This window comes from Periplaneta americana, chromosome 15 (assembly GCF_040183065.1).
Source record: "Periplaneta americana isolate PAMFEO1 chromosome 15, P.americana_PAMFEO1_priV1, whole genome shotgun sequence".
NCBI lineage: Eukaryota > Metazoa > Arthropoda > Insecta > Blattodea > Blattidae > Periplaneta > Periplaneta americana.
The window spans coordinates 173628024-173646647 of NC_091131.1; the positions used below are offsets into that span (position 1 = coordinate 173628024).

General features: G+C 40.5%; 1 protein-coding gene across 5 annotated transcripts in view; it reads left to right on the forward strand.

Annotated features, from left to right (window-relative positions):
• Positions 1-18624, forward strand: part of LOC138715541 (uncharacterized) — a 103554-nt gene that overhangs the window by 9103 nt on the left and 75827 nt on the right. For all 5 annotated transcript variants that reach the window (XM_069848585.1, XM_069848589.1, XM_069848587.1 and 2 more), the window contains exon 2: positions 17832-18066. In XM_069848585.1, coding sequence (XP_069704686.1) covers positions 17832-18066 — 235 coding nt within the window. The remainder of the gene's footprint in view (positions 1-17831; positions 18067-18624) is intronic.

An 18624-nucleotide genomic window follows, 5' to 3' on the forward strand; every position in this document is an offset into this window, starting at 1 on the left:
AGGACCAAAGTACCAAACCTTTTCATGTATTTATGACTTTCTTAATAGTTTTGCTGACACCCAGTCTGCACATTCAAATGGCCACATACTGTACGTCGTACACTAATAATGGAACATGCAAAATTGCATCTTTCTTGTTGAAAATCGGTCATGTTTCTGCATTATTTTTTTTTATTTCTGGTTTTGCAAATGACGATATAAGAAATTTTCTTCTATTAACGTTAACTTAATTAGTTAATACTAATATAAAATTAATTGACTTAAATTCATTTTAATTAATTATTTCTACATTGAAATGTAAGTATAAGTATAAGTTAAAATAAATAAATGATAAATTTGCTTTCGAAGGGAACAAGAGTAAGGTGGTCCACAGAACTGTTCTGACTTAAAAAAGTGGTCGCCACTTCAGAAAAGTTTGAGAAACACTGGCCTACAGTGTACATAATACCCATTGTTTTTGTGTATTTTTTTAATATCTCCATCTTTAAAGGCTAGATTATATCCCAAATGATTAAATTCATTCACCCTCTCCAGAATTTTGTTGTCTGGATAAAAATTTTGCTTCGGATGGGTTCTTTATCACAAAATGCCATGATTTTTGTTTTTCAGATTAAATTTTCATATTTTATTATCTACTCATTTTATCAAGATTATAAACTGAGCTTGGTAAGTCATCTTCTGAAAAGTACCAATAAAGCTAGATAATTCTTAAAAAGTAAAACATCAATTGTAATATTTCTGTTTATTCGTATACTGCCTAAAGTGTTTGTTTCCATTTATTGATGAGTGCATAAATTTATAATAAACAGGATAGGTGATAAGCCACATCCATATCTTGATTGGTCTCCAGTTTGTTAAAATATCTTGAATTTTGATTCATATTTTGGTGGATTTGTTAGAATTTAAGAAATAAATTTAACATTAATGTACGGTATTTCAGCTGAAGAAATACAGTTTTCTATAGGGTAATATAGAGTCTCTAGATAGACGTTTATCTGTCAGTGTGCAGCCGTACGTGTTGCTGGCAGAGTCAGAATCAAGGAAATTGCTCATGCAAATTACAAACTACAATAACTACCTATCTTTGTCATAGAAGATCTTTGAAACGATGTCCTTGTGCCACCACACATTTTTCACATCTTTTAAGAAAATTTGCATTAACACGCATTAATTCTTCTTCTGAAATTGCTGAAATTTCCCTTCTTATATTGTCTCCCAGGTCTTCCAACGTATGAGAGTTATTACAATATACTTTATTTTTTAAGTTCCCCATAAATAGAAATTGTATAAAGTAAGATCTAGGGATCGTGCTTGCTATATTCTCTCACTGATGGCCATATCTTCGAAGATTTCCTCAAGTAATGCTAACGAGAGATCAGCTGTATGCGCTGTAGAGCAAGCTTGTTGAAAAAAATGCCTGTATACAATCAATGTCAGTTAATTCATCTAGGAATGGTGTGATTATGTTATCCCTCTGCTTCTGTGCATTCACGGTATTTTTTTTTTAATACAATCAATCAATCGTTTATTAATGTCATTAGCAACAGTTTGTTGCAATAGACATAAAATAAAATAATTTTTGACATAAAATATAAAAACAGATGAATATAACAATACAAATGAAATACAATACTGGTAATAATAATAATAACAACAATAACCAATACTAATAATAATCGTAATAATGACGAGCAAATATATTTACAGTGGAGTCAAGAAATTCACTAATACTATAGAATAGATGGTTGATTAACCAGTTATACAAAACAGAATTAAATTATATTGTGAGTTTTATTAGTAACAACAATGTAATTTATTCGCCACAACAATAATTCCTTTCTACAATTCGCCTTAAACGCTCTCGTCAACAATTGGATTTTCACTTAACACAGTATTCGTTATAGCACTCCACCGACGACAATGACAATTTACTTGGACTAGTACGAACAACAACGAACTGTTAATCTTAACTAATATTTACAAAGCACTATTTACAAATCAGAACTATCAGTTCTCAGTTCACAGTTCTTCTAGCTCAGTCACTCGAGTTCACAGTATCTCGAACCACAGACCTTCAGAGACAGTTCACTGTACTCGAACTCGGGTCCCTCCAACTGCGGTCCACTGCACTCGAACTCAGGTCCCTCCAACTGCCGTCCACTGCACTCGAACTCAGGCCTTCGGCTGCTGACGCAGTTGCGGATGCACACTCGAGTCGAACTCCGGTACACAAGACTGGCTTCCTTGCTCTGGCTTTCTCACTGACTGAATAACTGAAAACTCTAACTGCAAAACTGCTGTCATTCCTTCGCGACCGTAATTTATAACCACAGCGACGTAGCCTCGAAAATTCGACGGATTTCTGGAATAGTCGGGAAGGTCATTCCACATTCACTGCGTTAAGTAGCAGCTGCGCGCGCAGCCTTCCCTCGTGTGTAGGCTCCTTTCCCCTTTCCCCGTGAAGCCCGCGCGATATGCTCTCTCGCGGGACGCTGGTCGTGAGTTCGAATCTCACGTCGCTGTCACATTGCTCCCTCCTTAGGGCTGCTCATCCCGGGCAGTCCCTTGGTAGGCTGCTAATCGGTCCAGATGCGCCACCATCATCTTCCCTCGAGGTTGTCGCTGGATGCGGTACACCACGTCGTTGATCCGGGTCACCACGCGGTATGGTCCATCCCAGGCACGCTGCAGCTTTGGTGATTTCCCTTTGGTCCTGGTAGGTCGATACAGCCACACCAGGTCGCCCTCCTGGAATCCTGCAGAGTTGGCTAATCTGTCGTAGCGCACCTTCATCCTGTCGCTGGCCATCTTGAGGTGCTCTCTGGCCAGTTGGTGAACTCCATTCAACTTCTCGGTGAGTTCTGCCACATAGTCAGTCGCTGGCTGGTCGGCGCTGGGTGGCGTGCCAAACAGCAGATCACAGGGCAGGTGCAGCTCTCTCCCAAAGACCATGTTTGCCGGTGTCATCCCTGTTGTATCGTGGACCGAAGCTCTGTAGGCCAAGAGGAACAGTGGAACTCTGGCATCCCAGTCTCGCAGGTGCTCCTCCACGGTTTTGATGTATCGTTCCACCATGCCGTCGGACTGTGGGTGGAGGGGAGTGGTCCTGGTTTTATGCACCCCCCAGACGCTCGAACAATTCTCCCATCAGGTTGGATTCGAAGTTGCGCCCCTGATCGCTATGCAATTCCCGGGGCACCCCGAATCGGCAGATGAAGTTGTCAAGCAGCACGTCGGCCACCGTCGAAGCCTCTTGGTTGGGAATCGCGTACACCTCTGGCCATTTTGTGAAGTAATCCATGGCGACTAGCAGGTAGCGGTTCCCGCGATCCGTGACCGGGAACGGTCCAGCAACATCAATGGCGATCCTCTCAAAAGGAGCTCCCACGTTGTACTGCTGCATGGCTCCCCTGCTGCGGGTCCTTGGTCCGCGACTGGCTGCACAGGTGTCGCATCTTCGGCACCATTGTTCCGTGTCGGTTCTCTGATGCAACCAATAGAACCTCTTGCCTTAACTTGTCCAGCGTCCTGTTGGCTCCCAGGTGGCCTCCAGTCACTCCAGCATGAGTCTCCTCCAGCACTTCCTTCACCTTGCTCCTGGGCAGGACAAGTTGTTCTATGCGGGTCCTTCCATCGGCCGACTCCCAAATCCTCTTCAGGATACCGTCCTTGACAGTGAAGGATTCCCACTGGGCCCAGTAGCTCTTGTAAGTGGTGCTACGGTTGGCGATATCGGCCCATACTGGTCTCTGGCCGGACTCCACATCACGCAGTAGCTGTCCAATGTTTGGGTCCTCCAGCTGCTCCCTCCTTATGGCGACGTTATCCCATCCTGGGCTCGGATGGGCGGCAATTGCTCGGACTTTGTGGGCGCCATCCCGCTCTTCCACTTTCAGGCAGTGTTTGCAGCCATCCGGGCACGGACGTCGTGATAAGGTATCAGCGTTGGAATGTTTCTACCCTTGGTGGTGTTCGGAGGTGAAGTTGTACTCCTGCAGTCGTTGAACCCAACGGGCGGTCTGCCCCTCCAGATTCTTGAAGCCCAATAGCCAGGTGAGTGCAGAATGGTCTGTCCTCAGATGGAACTCCTGGCCATACAAATATTTGTGGAAATGCTTCAGGGCTTCAACAATGGCAAGAAGTTCTCTACGGGTCACGCAGTAGTTTCTCTCAGCCTTGGACAATGTTCGGCTGAAGTAGGCAATCACCCTCTCTTGCCCGTCCTGTTCCTGAGAGAGTACTCCGCCGATGCCTACGTTGCTAGCGTCCGTGTCGAGCGTGAACTTCCTTCCAGGGATGGGATATCCCAGTACAGGAGCAGTGCAGAGCGCCTCTTTCAGTGACTGGAAGGATGACTCCGCCTCGTCCGTCCACTGGAACTGTCGTTTCTCCTCGGTCAGCTGGGTTAGAGGCTTAGCGATGTTGGCGTACCCAGCTACGAACCTTCTGTAATAAGTGCAGAGGCCGAGAAAGCGGCGCAGCTCCTGCTTGTCCCTCGGTCTCGGCCATCCTCTGACGGCTTGTAGCTTCTCCGGGTCCGTGGCCACTCCGTTGGTTCCTACTACGTGCCCCAAGTAGTTGACCTTCTTCTGGAATAGATGACATTTCTTCGGGTTCAACTTCAGTCTGGCTTGTCGCAGTCTCTCGAACACTTTCCTCACGTTCAACAGCTGTTCGCCGAAAGTCTTGCCCACCACGATGACGTCATCAAGGTACAGCAAACAGGTGTCGTATGTCAGGCCTCTCATTACGGACTCCATTAGTCTCTGGAATGTAGCCGGGGCGTTGCAGAGGCCGAACGGCATAATGGTGAACTGCCATAGTCCCTGGCCTGTAGAGAATGCCGTTTTCTCCTTGTCCTCAGGATGTAGCGCCACCTGCCAGTATCCTGACTTGAGATCCAACGTCGAGAACCACTCTGCTCCGGCCAGGGTGTCCAAGGTGTCGTCAATTCGTGGGAGGGGAAAGCAGTCTTTCCTGGTGACGTCATTCAGTCTTCTGTAGTCCACGCAGAAACGCAGGTCGCCATTCTTCTTCTTCACCAGCACTACAGGTAATGACCAAGGGCTGTCGGATTCCTCGATGACCCCTCTTGCTTTCATGCCCTCCAGTTGGCTGTCAATCTCCCTCTGTTTAGCTAGAGGGACGCGTCGAGGAGGTTGTCTGATTGGGCGAGCATTTCCGGTGTCGATGCGGTGCTGAACTTTCTCCGTTCTCCCGTAGTCATTTTCAGACAGACTGAACACGTCCTGAAATTCTGTCAGTAGATCGTGGACTTGTCTTCTTTCTCTTTTGCTTAAATTCGCCGGCAATTCTCGAGCCAGCTCTTTCAGTGATGGGTCTAGATCTGGACGTGGTCGGTGACACTCCTCGTTTTCTGCCAGCGACGTCACAGACACCACCGGCTCGACGTTACCTAGTACAGTTCCACTAGGCACCTCCTTGTCCCGATTGGTGACATTCAGGACCCTCACTGGTACCTTCTGATTCGGGAGTAGGGATCTGGCCACATAAACCCCATCTATCGGAGTTGTTTGCGAATCGAGGAGCAGGTTTCTCTTAGGTTGTCCGTCCAGTCTTGCCGTCACCACCATCTCGCAGCCTGCCGGGATTGTCACATGATTCTCCAGGGTGAGTCTGCTGGCCATGGGTTGGTCTTCGACGTCCCTCAGGAACACTTCATCCTGACCAAAACGCAGGATATGGCGCCTGACGTCCACCGTTGCATCGAAGATCCGCATGGCGTCGAGTCCCAGGATGACGTCTTCAATGATGTTGGCGACGAACACCCACATCTCCAGTCTCCTCTTTCCCAATGTCAGATCCAGGAAAACCTCCTTTTGGATGGGCAGGTTCTCGCCTGAGGCAGTACGTAGCTCATACGGCGCAGCGGCGTCCTCCCAGGTAGTCCACGCACGACTTCCGGTCTGGCGATAGTGAGCGACGCCCCGGTGTCTACCAGTACTCTGCATGGGCGGCTTCTTATCCATCCATCAGCAATCAGCCCATCGTCGCATCTTCTGTTAACCGTCTTCAAGATCAGCCGAGGGGATGGTGATGACGGCGCCGACGTGCCCCTCGTCGCATCGGCCCCTTTTAGTTTTCCTGTTTGTGACCAGATCGGTCACAGTCCCTCCTCAGGTGTCCAGGCTCGCCGCAGGACCAGCAGGTGGGCACTCCTCGTCTTCGTCGCTCGGGTGATTTCGGTTGACGTTCCTCGACGTCGGCCGCCGCGACGCTCCTAATCTGGTGCGATGCTCTGCCAAGAGTAGCTGTTGCTTTATTTCCGGGTCTCGAACTCCGCTGCCGAAGGTGTAGGCCGCCTCTCCAGCGATGAAGTCATTAGGTAGGCCCCTGAGCGCCTTATGGGCCAGTTGTTCCACCGCCATCGCGAATTCTTGTAGGGACTCGCCTGACTGTTGGACCCTCGTTTTTAGTTGGGTCCTAAATGCTGCAGCAAGTTGATGGTCACCATAACGTCCCTCCAGGGCCGCCATTATCTCAGCGGCTGTCCCATCTTCTGGAACGCTGTGAAGAATCTCCGACGCCTGTCCTTGAAGCGCAGTCAGCAGCTGAGTAGTCTTCTCCGCTGGGGTCCACCCATTATGTGCTGCGGTGGCCTCGAACTGGCGACGGAATATCGCCCAAGACGTCGTACCGTCGAACTTCGGCGTCTTGACGTTGTGATGTCTGGCTGAAGGCGATGATTCCGCAGGGCCACTATATGGAGTCCTCAACTATAAGGCCGCTTCTTGCATGGCACGTCGAACCTCCTCGGCAACTATCTGTTTATGTTCTCTAGCCTGGCGATCCTCCAACGCGAGAATGTGCTTGTTTTCCTCGGCGTGTTTGTCCATCACCTCACTCGTCTTGTCCAGCAACTCGCTTGTCTGCTCTTGACGACGCTCGAGATCGCGGATTTTGCCGTCGAAATGGTCTACCTCCTGTCTCAACTCGGCTACTGTCTCGTTTATAGTTGTAAAATTCTGGTTTAGTTTATCCAAATCGGCCTTAAGTTCGTCTTTTACGATGGCGACAATTCCATCTACATGGGCCGAAACGCTTTCAATTTGCGTAGTGACGTCATCTTTCACTCCGCTTATGTCGCCTTTCACTCCGCTTATGTCGCCTTTCACTCCGCTTATGTCGCCTTTCACTCCGCTTATATCACTTTTCACCTCACTGATGTGTTTGTTCATTTCTGCTTTCATTTCCGTGATGGCTTGCAGGATCTGCTGTAGGTTCTCCATTGTCGATAATGTCCCGGTTCTGACACCAATGTGAGTTTTATTAGTAACAACAATGTAATTTATTCGCCACAACAATAATTCCTTTCTACAATTCGCCTTAAACGCTCTCGTCAACAATTGGATTTTCACTTAACACAGTATTCGTTATAGCACTCCACCGACGACAATGACAATTTACTTGGACTAGTACGAACAACAACGAACTGTTAATCTTAACTAATATTTACAAAGCACTATTTACAAATCAGAACTATCAGTTCTCAGTTCACAGTTCTTCTAGCTCAGTCACTCGAGTTCACAGTATCTCGAACCACAGACCTTCAGAGACAGTTCACTGTACTCGAACTCGGGTCCCTCCAACTGCGGTCCACTGCACTCGAACTCAGGCCTTCGGCTGCTGACGCAGTTGCGGACGCACACTCGAGTCGAACTCCGGTACACAAGACTGGCTTCCTTGCTCTGGCTTTCTCACTGACTGAATAACTGAAAACTCTAACTGCAAAACTGCTGTCGTTCCTTCGCGACCGTAATTTATAACCACAGCGACGTAGCCTCGAAAATTCGACGGATTTCTGGAATAGTCGGGAAGGTCGTTCCACATTCACTGCGTTAAGTAGCAGCTGCGCGCGCAGCCTTCCCTCGCGTGTAGGCTCCTTTCCCCTTTCCCCGTGAAGCCCGCGCGATATGCTCTCTCGCGGGACGCTGGTCGTGAGTTCGAATCTCACGTCGCTGTCACAATATATAACTTGCATCATGTGCCTTTTGTGGTAACTTATTAAACATTGTTGTAGCAATACAATTGAACCATTTTTTGAACTTACTTAATCGAACTCTAGGTTATGAAAGACAATAATTTGTACCTTGTATTATATTAATGAACTTCTGTTTTAGGGTGATAAGTGTTAAGGTTTTTCTTAATTTTCATTAGACATTGAAATATACATAAATTTATGACAGTTAAAATGTTTTCTTGAATAAATAGTGGTCTACAATGAGCGTCATATGCAGACGCTGTTAAAATGTATATAGCTTTTTTTTTTGTAGATTGAGAATCTTGAATATGCTACTGCTATTTCCCCAAATATAAATACCATATGATAATATACTATTCAAAAAGGCGTAATAAGAATTTATGAGGTAGAATTTTGGTATTAAAGGTTTTAAATATCTTAAGTAAATTACTCTTGATAGCCTAATACTTAACAAATTAATATGTTCATCCCATGCTAGTTTACAATCCAATACAAGTCCTAACAATTTTACCTGTGACTGAGCTTCGGCGTTCAATGTATTTTTAAATGAAAATATTATATTTTGAGTTTTATTTCAATTTAGACTGAAACCATTCACTCGAAACCAATTTACTGCAGTATTATATGATTTTTTTATTATTGAATTTAAAATTTTTATATCAGTATGTGATGATTAAAGAGATGTGTAATCTGCAAATAATACAGATTCACAACTAACATTTTCTGGAAGGTCATTCACCATAATCAAGAATAGGAGTGGTCCCAAAATGGAACCTTGAGGCCTGTAAGGTCCTGTAAGTCTGTAAACATTCACTGCACATCATACACCAAATTTTTGATCATGATGTGGCATTTCTTCTGCAAGGTCGGGTTTTTCTGCACTGTAGTATCTGTTGTTCTGTGTTGCTACATGACCATGTAAATAAAACCATGCTTCAGCCGGGAAAAAAATTAAATGTGGATCAATAGAGCCATTATTAACATTATACAACATCCAATTACAGAAATGTACTCAACTCACATTATCACATGGCTCCAATTCCTGAACAAATAAGGTATATTGCTACGTTTTATTAGGCACATTAATTTCGAGATCTTACAGTGGATATTCTTACATTACCGTATACATTTTCTATTTATTGAAGAACTTAAAAAAAAAGTTGTTGTTGTTGTTTCCTAATGCCAGGCATTTGACAATAAAGTCATTTGACCTCTTGCACTCCAATATTTTTCAAAGATATTGTCATGGTTAGCCACTGACGCACAGATTTTGAGATGTTCCGAATCCATTTCTTGATTTGAGTTGCACAATGAGCAGTTAGGGGACTGATATATTCCAATTCTATGCAGATGCTTGGCCAAACAGTCATGGCCTGTTGCCAATCTAAATGCAGCTACAGACGATTTTCGTGGTAAATCGGGAATCAACACTGGATTATGATGCAGAGAGTTCCATTTTTTCCCTTGAGATTGTGTTATCAAATTTTGTTTGTTGAAGTCTAAGTATGTAGATTTAATAAATCTTTTCACAGAAGAATACTTAGATTTAGTAACAGGTCTGTAAGTAGCAGTGCTGCCCTTCTTTGCTAAAGCATCCGCATTCTCGTTTCCCAGGATTCCACAATGGGATGGTATCCTTGGAATACAATTCTTTTATTGAGTGTTATTAGTTGAGAGAGCATTTTATTTATTTCTGCTATTTGAGATGAAGGTGTGTGTCTAGAGACTATTGATAGAATAGCTGCTCTGGCAATATAACTGCATTTTTAAATTTATTGATGTGGCAGAGAAGATTCCTGAGACTTTCACTTATTGCAGTGATTTCTCCATCAAAACTTGTTCCATATCCAAGAGATCTATAAAGTGAGAAGAGACAGCACGTAACACCTGCACCGGCACCTTGTTCTCTGGAGATCAAGGATCCATCGGTGTATAAATGAAGCCAATTTTGTGGAGGGTACCTAATATTAATTGTCTCTAAAGACAATTGTTTCATTATTTCAGTGTTTACTTCTGATTTCAGTATTTCTTGTGTTAAATTTAGATTATACTCTATATTTAATAGTGTCAAAGGGTTTGATTTAATTTGTAAGTTTTCTTTTAAATTCGGGATATTGATTTTCTCTTTTAATTCTTGAACCATGGATATGAAACTTTTTTGAGTTTTTAATCTACGGAGAGGACTGTATGAATGCCAATTGTTTCCTGGTAATCTGATAAGTTTTTCATATTGAATCAGTGCTTTTTCTTCTATTATCATTTTGATGCTGTTAATATTAGTGAGGAATCTCATAGAATCTATTGGAGTTGTTTTGATTCCACCAGTGATGAGCTTGAGAGCTTGGTTTTGAACACGTTCTATTTCGTTTATGAAAGGTGAAGTAATTAAAATTTCTCCGCAGTACGTCAGCACTGGCTGTATAAACACTTTGTATGTAGTGTTCAAAGTATTTCTAGAGCAACCCCATTTCTTTCCTGCTAGTCTTTTCAGAAGGGAGAATCTTTTACGAGCTTTTTCAGAAATATATTTCAAATGGTTGGTCCATGTTAAACTTAAAAAAAAAAAAGAAAAAAAGTAAACTGTATTGGATTAACTCGCATATGTTGAAAGAAGTGAAAGACAATATAAGAAGGGAAATTGCAGCAAGAAGAATAGGTAATGCGTGTTATTACAAATTTGCTTAAAAGATGTGAAAGATGTGTGGCAGCACAATGAAATTATTTCCAACATCTTCCATGACAAAGGTAGGTGGTTACTGTAATTTGCATGATCAATCCATGCACTTGACTTAAGGGCTATGAATATCCGACTCTGCCAGCAAACAATGTGCTTCATGAACGTCTATTTGAAGGCTCTGTAATATTATCAGTGATAAGACAAATACCAAATTTATACAGATGTAAATGCATTTTGAACTATTTCAGAGTAGTTGTTTAGTCAACTGTCCGAAGGCAGGTCTGAACCTCACAAGTGATACAAGATGGCACCATTTATGAGACAGCTAGGCCAAGAAATAATGAAGTAGGGTGGCCAGTTTCTTTTCCCCTCCATTGTATACATCACTGACTATAGCTCGACCAACTACGAAAAGTCCTTAGACTTTTCCAATACTCACATGGCCATGGAGGGGGAGACGTCATCACTATACGAGCAGCTCACTAGGCCGGGTTACACTAGTCGGACTCTAACTGTGGTAGACAATGACACTGCTCCTTCCTTCAAAACGTTTTTTTTTATCAAGTTGGCGGAAACTCCCGTAGCTTCCTTGTTGATGTGACAACATTATATTTCAACTTAAATTCATTTTTTTCTCTCTCTCTTTTAAGGGGTTAGGTACATCTTACAGCAATAAAATTTTGTAAATATTCAACATTTTTTCCTCCATTACTGTATCTTATACAAAAATGAAATTTGGTATGTGTAAAACACTGTCCTTCTGCTATATGAAAAAAATATTTTTACGATTTGAAAAAAAAAATTATTTACATTTTTTTTTTTTTTTTTCAAAATTCATTTCACTGTGCAGTGATGAAGCATTTCCCACATTTAACTCAAAAACTAACCAACATTCTGTGATGAAATTCTTTTTGTGTTTATATATGTTATATCTATAATATCTATCCTATATTCATTCTCGAGATATAGATAATAAATTAGTCAAATTTCAACAGCTGCTAAGAACAATTAGAAATACACTGTTTAAGAATGTCCTGCAAGACACAATTTTGAAATTCTACAAAACAATGGCCATTCCAACTTTGCTATATGGATCAGAAACGTAGAGTCTAACAACTAGTCAACTGAAAAGAATAGAAGCAGCTGAGATGAGATTACTAAGACCACTAGCAGGCTACACTCTCTATGACCATAAAATACTGGTATGTAATGAAGACATCCGACAAGAACTAAATATCGCAGTCATTACAGAGACAATCCATAAGTATCAGAGCAACTGGCAGGAGCATTTTCTACGGATGCCAAATGATAGATTACCCAGGAGATTATTAAATTACAGACCCCTTGGATACAGAGATCGTGGATGCCCGAAGAAGCGATGGAGAGACTAGCTTTTCACCTGAGATGGAACAGGCCGAATGGCCTAAACCCTGATAGCTATTGATGATGATGATGATATCTACAATATGATGCAAGATTACTTCTCTACCTTTGATAGATTGTCTGATAAAAAATAAATTCATTTTAAAAAATGGTCAAGTATCAGCACTTTCTTCTAAAACAAAATATAAAAAAAAATATTTATTAATGGCAGTTCAAATTCACGCCCATGGACCATTATTATGAAATTAGTTTACAATGTTATACTTATCGCATGAGCTAATATATGAAGAAACAGTAAAATAAAAACTGTTAAGAACTTAAGGAATGTAGTTGAAAGAGCATAATATTGTAAACATGAGTTTCAGCAATAAAATAAAAGAGAGAGAACATGGAAAAGTTAACAAGTGTATGAATTATGAGGGAAACGCCTTATCACTGCACAGTGAGCTGCCACCATTTTGAATTTGTAAAAAAAATATAAATAGTTTTTTTAAATCGCAAAAATATTTTTTTTAATATAGCAGGACAATCTTTTACACATACCAATTTTCATTATTGTAAAATATACAGTAATGGAGGAAAAAAATGTTGAATATTTCCAAAAATTTTACTGCTGTAAGCTGTATCTAACTCCTTAAATACTTCGCAACGTAATAAATAATTTTACGTGCGTCACTTTTCAAAAGCCTGCCGCGCACATTTGCTTTCCTTTACATTATTATAAATTACAATCTGTTTTAACTATACACAATACGTCGAAATGGAATATTAATAATTGATTGAAAAGTGAAAGATTGGACATGGACACGAGTGCTGTTTTGAATAGTTTAGACCGTACTCTCTGCGAGACGTCGATCAGGGAGCTCATCTACAACACAACAGATCCCCCCTGCGCATGAAAGAACACTGGTTTGTGATGCAGATTTTAATGTCCGTGGTCGGGCTATAGCTACATATTACACTAATCAGAATTTAGATCAGGGTGCAAATTAAGATTTCTGATTAGGGGGGCAATAGAATCCTAGATAGAAAATACGACACATAAAATTATTGTTATCCTCATTCGATACAGTTCAACGCTTGGTCACATAGGGTTTCTTGTCTTGCATCTTGATTACAATAATAATTCTGTGTTGTTTGGGTAAAGGGAGATAAGTCATAAAAATGAGTTTGGAGATAAATGAAAATTAAACTTCGGACCCTTATTGCAAATAATTTTCTACACAAATAAAACACATCAACTGCTAGTACTCTTTTCATTTCTGCACACTCGCTTGTATAATTTAACTTGTGTGTTGATTTGGAAAACAAAATTCCACCTGCACAAAAAAATGACTTATTCTCCTTTACCCGAACACCACAGAATTATATCCATGAGCAGGTTTAAGGTAATTGTATTCTTCACCTGACGTAGTTAGGAACATTAAATGCAGATGTTTGAGATGGACAGGGCATGTAGCACGTATGGTCGAATCCTTTGGGGAGGCCGAGACGTAGATGGAAGGATAATATTAAAATGGATTTGAGGGAGGTGGGATATGATGATAGAAACTGGATTAATCTTGCACAGGATAGGAACCGATGGCAGGCTTATGTGAGGGTGGCAATGAACTTGTGGTTCCTTAAAAGCCATTTGTAAGTAAATAAGCAGGCTTAAAATAAGATGTGTAATTCCTAAGTAATTGGTTGTTGTCAGCTTGCTGGTGATAATACATCAATATTATAAAATATACTTGTATTAAAACAATTACATTTTGTGAAGAGGGGACAGAAGTTATTCCTGGCAGGGATGTTAATATGAATTTATGAGAGGGGACAACTTTCCAACAGAGGGGAATCCCCCCATCAATTCGCACCCGCTTTAGATGCATACAAACAATAAAATTGTTCTTCCTCTGACACATATTGTCAAGCGAAATGTACTGCCTAATAATAGATGTACATAGGCCTGTCAGCCAGAACCTCAATCAGAGGACTATTTGTCCATTTAAGCCTATTTTAAGAATAAATGCACATTTTTGTCTTTTTCATCTATTAAAAAAATTAAAGCATACTTTTTTACTATTTTAAGTTATTTTCACAACCAACATTTTATTGCCTTCAATTTTTCTTTTTTTATGTACAAGTTTAATGTTGACTATCCCACAGATGTAACCTTTTATAGAATTTATTTCAATATATAAACGAAATTACCAGTAGCTTAAAATCTTTTCCTGTCCAGCCAATTGCCATGAGTGCAAAATGCAAACTGTAAACTGTATTGTCTCTAAAAACTGGCTTACAGGAAATAAAATCTACCATATAATGAAAACTAATACTACAGTTGTGGTATACATACAGAAATCTATGTAGTTTACCTCAAACGTGTACTAGTTACGTCAGTTGAAGCACAGCGATTTTTCTGTCTTGAAAATTGATCTGTTCGATAGAAGGCATAATTTAACATCAGAAAATCCAAATACCCACCTTGTGATAATATGCAATGAATAGCTAGGTATGCTACATGAATATCATATAAATTAAGTGATAAAATATAATTATTATTCCTTATCTTACACTTACAGTGTTTTTTTTTTTTTAATGTTTATTAACTCTCGCAACTTAGCTGCTCTAGAATTTCATGGTACTTATCTGGGGTCTTTTTTGACCCCAAGAATATTGGTTGTTAATAATTAGGATATTTTACAGCTTACTGCATTTTTATTTACAGTATAAGCAAAGTCTACTGTATACAGTCACGAAGCTTGGGATGATTTTTTGCATTTCTCACGATAGTTGCTAGACGGTTGGAGCGCTGTGAGTACTAGGAACAATAGACTGTGTCACTGTCATCGTGATCTAATACAGACTCGCTTAACCCGAACACGAAGGGCGGCGTTTCAACCATATAAATTAATTGGAATGCATAAAGAGTAGCATATATTTCTCTAAAATGTAGTGCAATTGCATTAATAAAATTTAAAACAATGATTAGGAGACACTTCAGACATAATACCATGCGAGTTAAGGTGTAATATTACTTTTGGTGTGAAAATTACGTTGTTCGTATGTGTAATACCTGCGCTTATTTCGATTAAATATTGCGAAATTCTTGTACATTCATTTATGCATGATTCAATAATTTTCAATTGCACCACACGAATATTTAGATATGTTGAAATTATAGGTTATGTTTACTGTACCAGTTGCCCCTTTCTGTCTAATTTTAGTGGTCTCGAATGCCCTGCCACTACATACAGTAGCGTGCAAATTAATCCGAACAACGTAATTACTTATGCAAAAACACTCAAACGGGATAAAAAAAGGATCTAAGACATACCTCAGTAATCTATGTGGTCTCCCTTGTTCCTAATAACAGCTCTGAGACGATTTGGCATGGATTCCACTAATTTCCCACAAATATTCTTCATTTCTTCATCGCAAAACCATACACCAATGAGGGCAGAAATCATCTTCTCCTTTGTAGAACAATCCATTTTTTGCATTCTTCTTTTGCAAATTGACCACAAGTTCTCAATGGGGTTGATGTCGGGTGAGTTGCCTGGCCAGGGGAGTACCTGAATATTCTTCTTGTTGAAGAATTCTGTAGTTTTTCGAGACGTATAGCATGGTGCCAGGTCTTGTTGGAACACACCTCTGCCAAACGGAAATGATATTTGCAGCTGGGGTACGATTCTGGTTTCCAATAAGTGAATATATTTGTCAGAATTCATCATTCCCTTGATAGGTATTAATGCTCCAGGCCCTTCATGTGTAAAACGACCCCAAAACATTACTTTAGGGGGGTATTTGGGTGCTTGTTGGAGATGAGCTGCTATTATTTTTCAGATCCTTTCCGTACGTAAGAAACATGGTGGCCGTGGACCTCGAAATGAGACTCATCGGAAAAAAGTACAATCTTGCAGTCATTCACTGTCCAGTGTTGATGTAATTTTGCCCACATAAAGCGTTTTTTGCACATAACAGGGGTTAGCAGTTGCTTCTTAATAGGCTTACGAGCCTTTCGTCCAGCTTCCAAAAGCCTACGCCACACTGTTGTGACGTGAATATTTGCCCCAGTGGTAGCCATTAACTCGCGGGTTAAGTCGACAGCAGTTAGTCTAGGATTTAATTTACTTTTCCTGACAATTAAACGATCATCTACAGGTGAAGTCTTCCTTTTCCGGCCACAGTTTCCTTTTTTCTGGGGTGTGATGGATCCAGTCTCCCTGTATCGTTTTATGATCGAATTAACAGTAGCCAAACCGATGTGACATTCTGCAGCAATTTGCCTCTGTGTCATAGAAGAATGCTCTGCTAATGTTATAATTTTAGACCGTTTTCGTGGAGTTGTATCCATTTGTGAAGATGACAGAATGTACACAGGATTGCAGTATTAAGTCTTCAACACAACTGAAATGCTTATAAGTACAAAACGACAGGCAAAATGTCACATATTATAAAAAAAATAACGACAGACCTTCAACAATGGAATTACACGTACTACAGATGTCAATTAAAGCGGTATGAGCAGCTGTGAGGCCAACAATGACAGAAAATGTAAAAATATGTCGTGTTCGGATTAATTTGCACGCTACTGTATGTACCAGTATGTTATGTCATATGGAAATTATAGGTTATGTTTACTATATTTAACTTATATTCCTATATTCGCAGTTATACATTATTATTAAAATGAAGTTCACCAAAAGATGTAGTTCCAAATGAAGTGCTCCAAAAGATGTCAGCAATTGGTTCGGCTTGGATAGGTACCAGGGAATAAAAACAAACAGTGCTGTCATCAAGGCTGTGACAAAATCATTCAAATCCTGTAAATGAATTGAAAGGGAGGATATTATGGAATGTGAATGGGAGGATGTAATTGGAAGACTATATCCACCCAATGAAGTATCAAGAAAGGGCTTGCTTATATTTCATTCCAGAACTTACACAAAATAATACGTATAATTTTTTACAGTTATTCACGTGCTGTTATCTCGACTTGTCATTCAAAAGAACTGAAAATATTTTTGAAGCAACATTTTAGAAGAATGTGACCACTTATATTGAAATGTTGTGTAGTTTTTTAAAAAAAGTTTTGTCCGTGTTACTATTTATAGCAGTTTTTTAATCTGTGTTTCCATTTTTTCTGTTCCTGATAGAGTATATTTTCATTGTTTAACACGTGTATGGTGTAATGTAACACCAGCAGTGGCAAACTTTGCACCACCCCTCTTACAACTCTGGCAGTGCAAAGTAACCCCCAACTATGGGTAACTTTGCACGAATTTATGGCAGATTATAAATTTCAAAAGACATTTATTTTCGAAGATATGACTGGCTAAATACATTCCCACATACCCCTAGAACGTATAAAATAAATGCCCATCTCAAAATTACACATTTAAAGACTACATACAGATTAGAAACAAATTTTTAACTAGAAAATGGTGAAAAGTTACCCCATTTTACAGTATATAAATATACTAAAATAAATATAAAAATAAACTAAAACGCACATAAATGAACAATATGTGATAAGGTCTTACAGAAAATGTTCTGTTTTTCAATAGAAATAGGCCTATCTATATTGGTTTTCGATTTCTCCGAGATTTCAGAAATAGGGTCTACTTGTAGGTTTTGTTCTTTGGATATATTGCCCAATACATGGAAGAGTTTCCTACCCAGTCATTTGTTCGTGACTATCCCCAACAACTTGATATATAGCAACAACATCAAATTGTCACATTCCTCTGTGTAACTGACTGAAAAACTATTTTCACATTATAGGCTTTAGAGGCTGCAGATAGTGAACTTGCTGGCAATGGTGGCAACATTGGCCCAGTGCACTGGAACCGCAGCAGTGCTATAAACTACCTGGTATCACATCAAGCTCCTGATGGTTCGTTTGGAGACGTGTTTACAACCACTGAAGTTGTGCTTGGCTTGGGACCACGACGACTCAGCTCTGTTAGAGACCTCAATTATGGTAGTGGTAATTCTGCAGGAACTTTCACCGCTAGTGGTAAGTGAAACATTTATAAACACTTTCTCATTAAAGAACAACCTTTAAAAACTATTTACATCAGTCGACAGTGTTTACAAGCACAAGAAAATGAAAGGATTCAAGAAATACAGAATCAAATAGATCAACCACAAATGGGTACCGATATGAATTCGATAAAATTATATTCATATAAAATAGGCTAGGCCTAGACTTGTATCTCTAACATTGGTAATGTTATGATAATCAACACAGGTTGATCTTTATGACGAACATAAAGTATGATGAAGGATGGGTGGAGCGGAGAAAAATTCTCTCAGGATTCGAACCGAGGTTTTCAGCTCTACATGCTGATGCTCTATCCACTAAGCCACACCGGATTCCAATTCTGATGCTGGATTTAAGTTCCACCTCTTAGTTTCCCTTTAGTGGCCAACCCTCATGCACTGTGTAACATAGTGTGTGGACATTGTGTCACTGTCACACATCCGCTTTTCTTTGTCTTAATCACTTCATTAAGACATCATCTACAGCTTTCTTCAGAGTTTCTTCATTGTAGTTTTTGTAAGGCAGGCTACC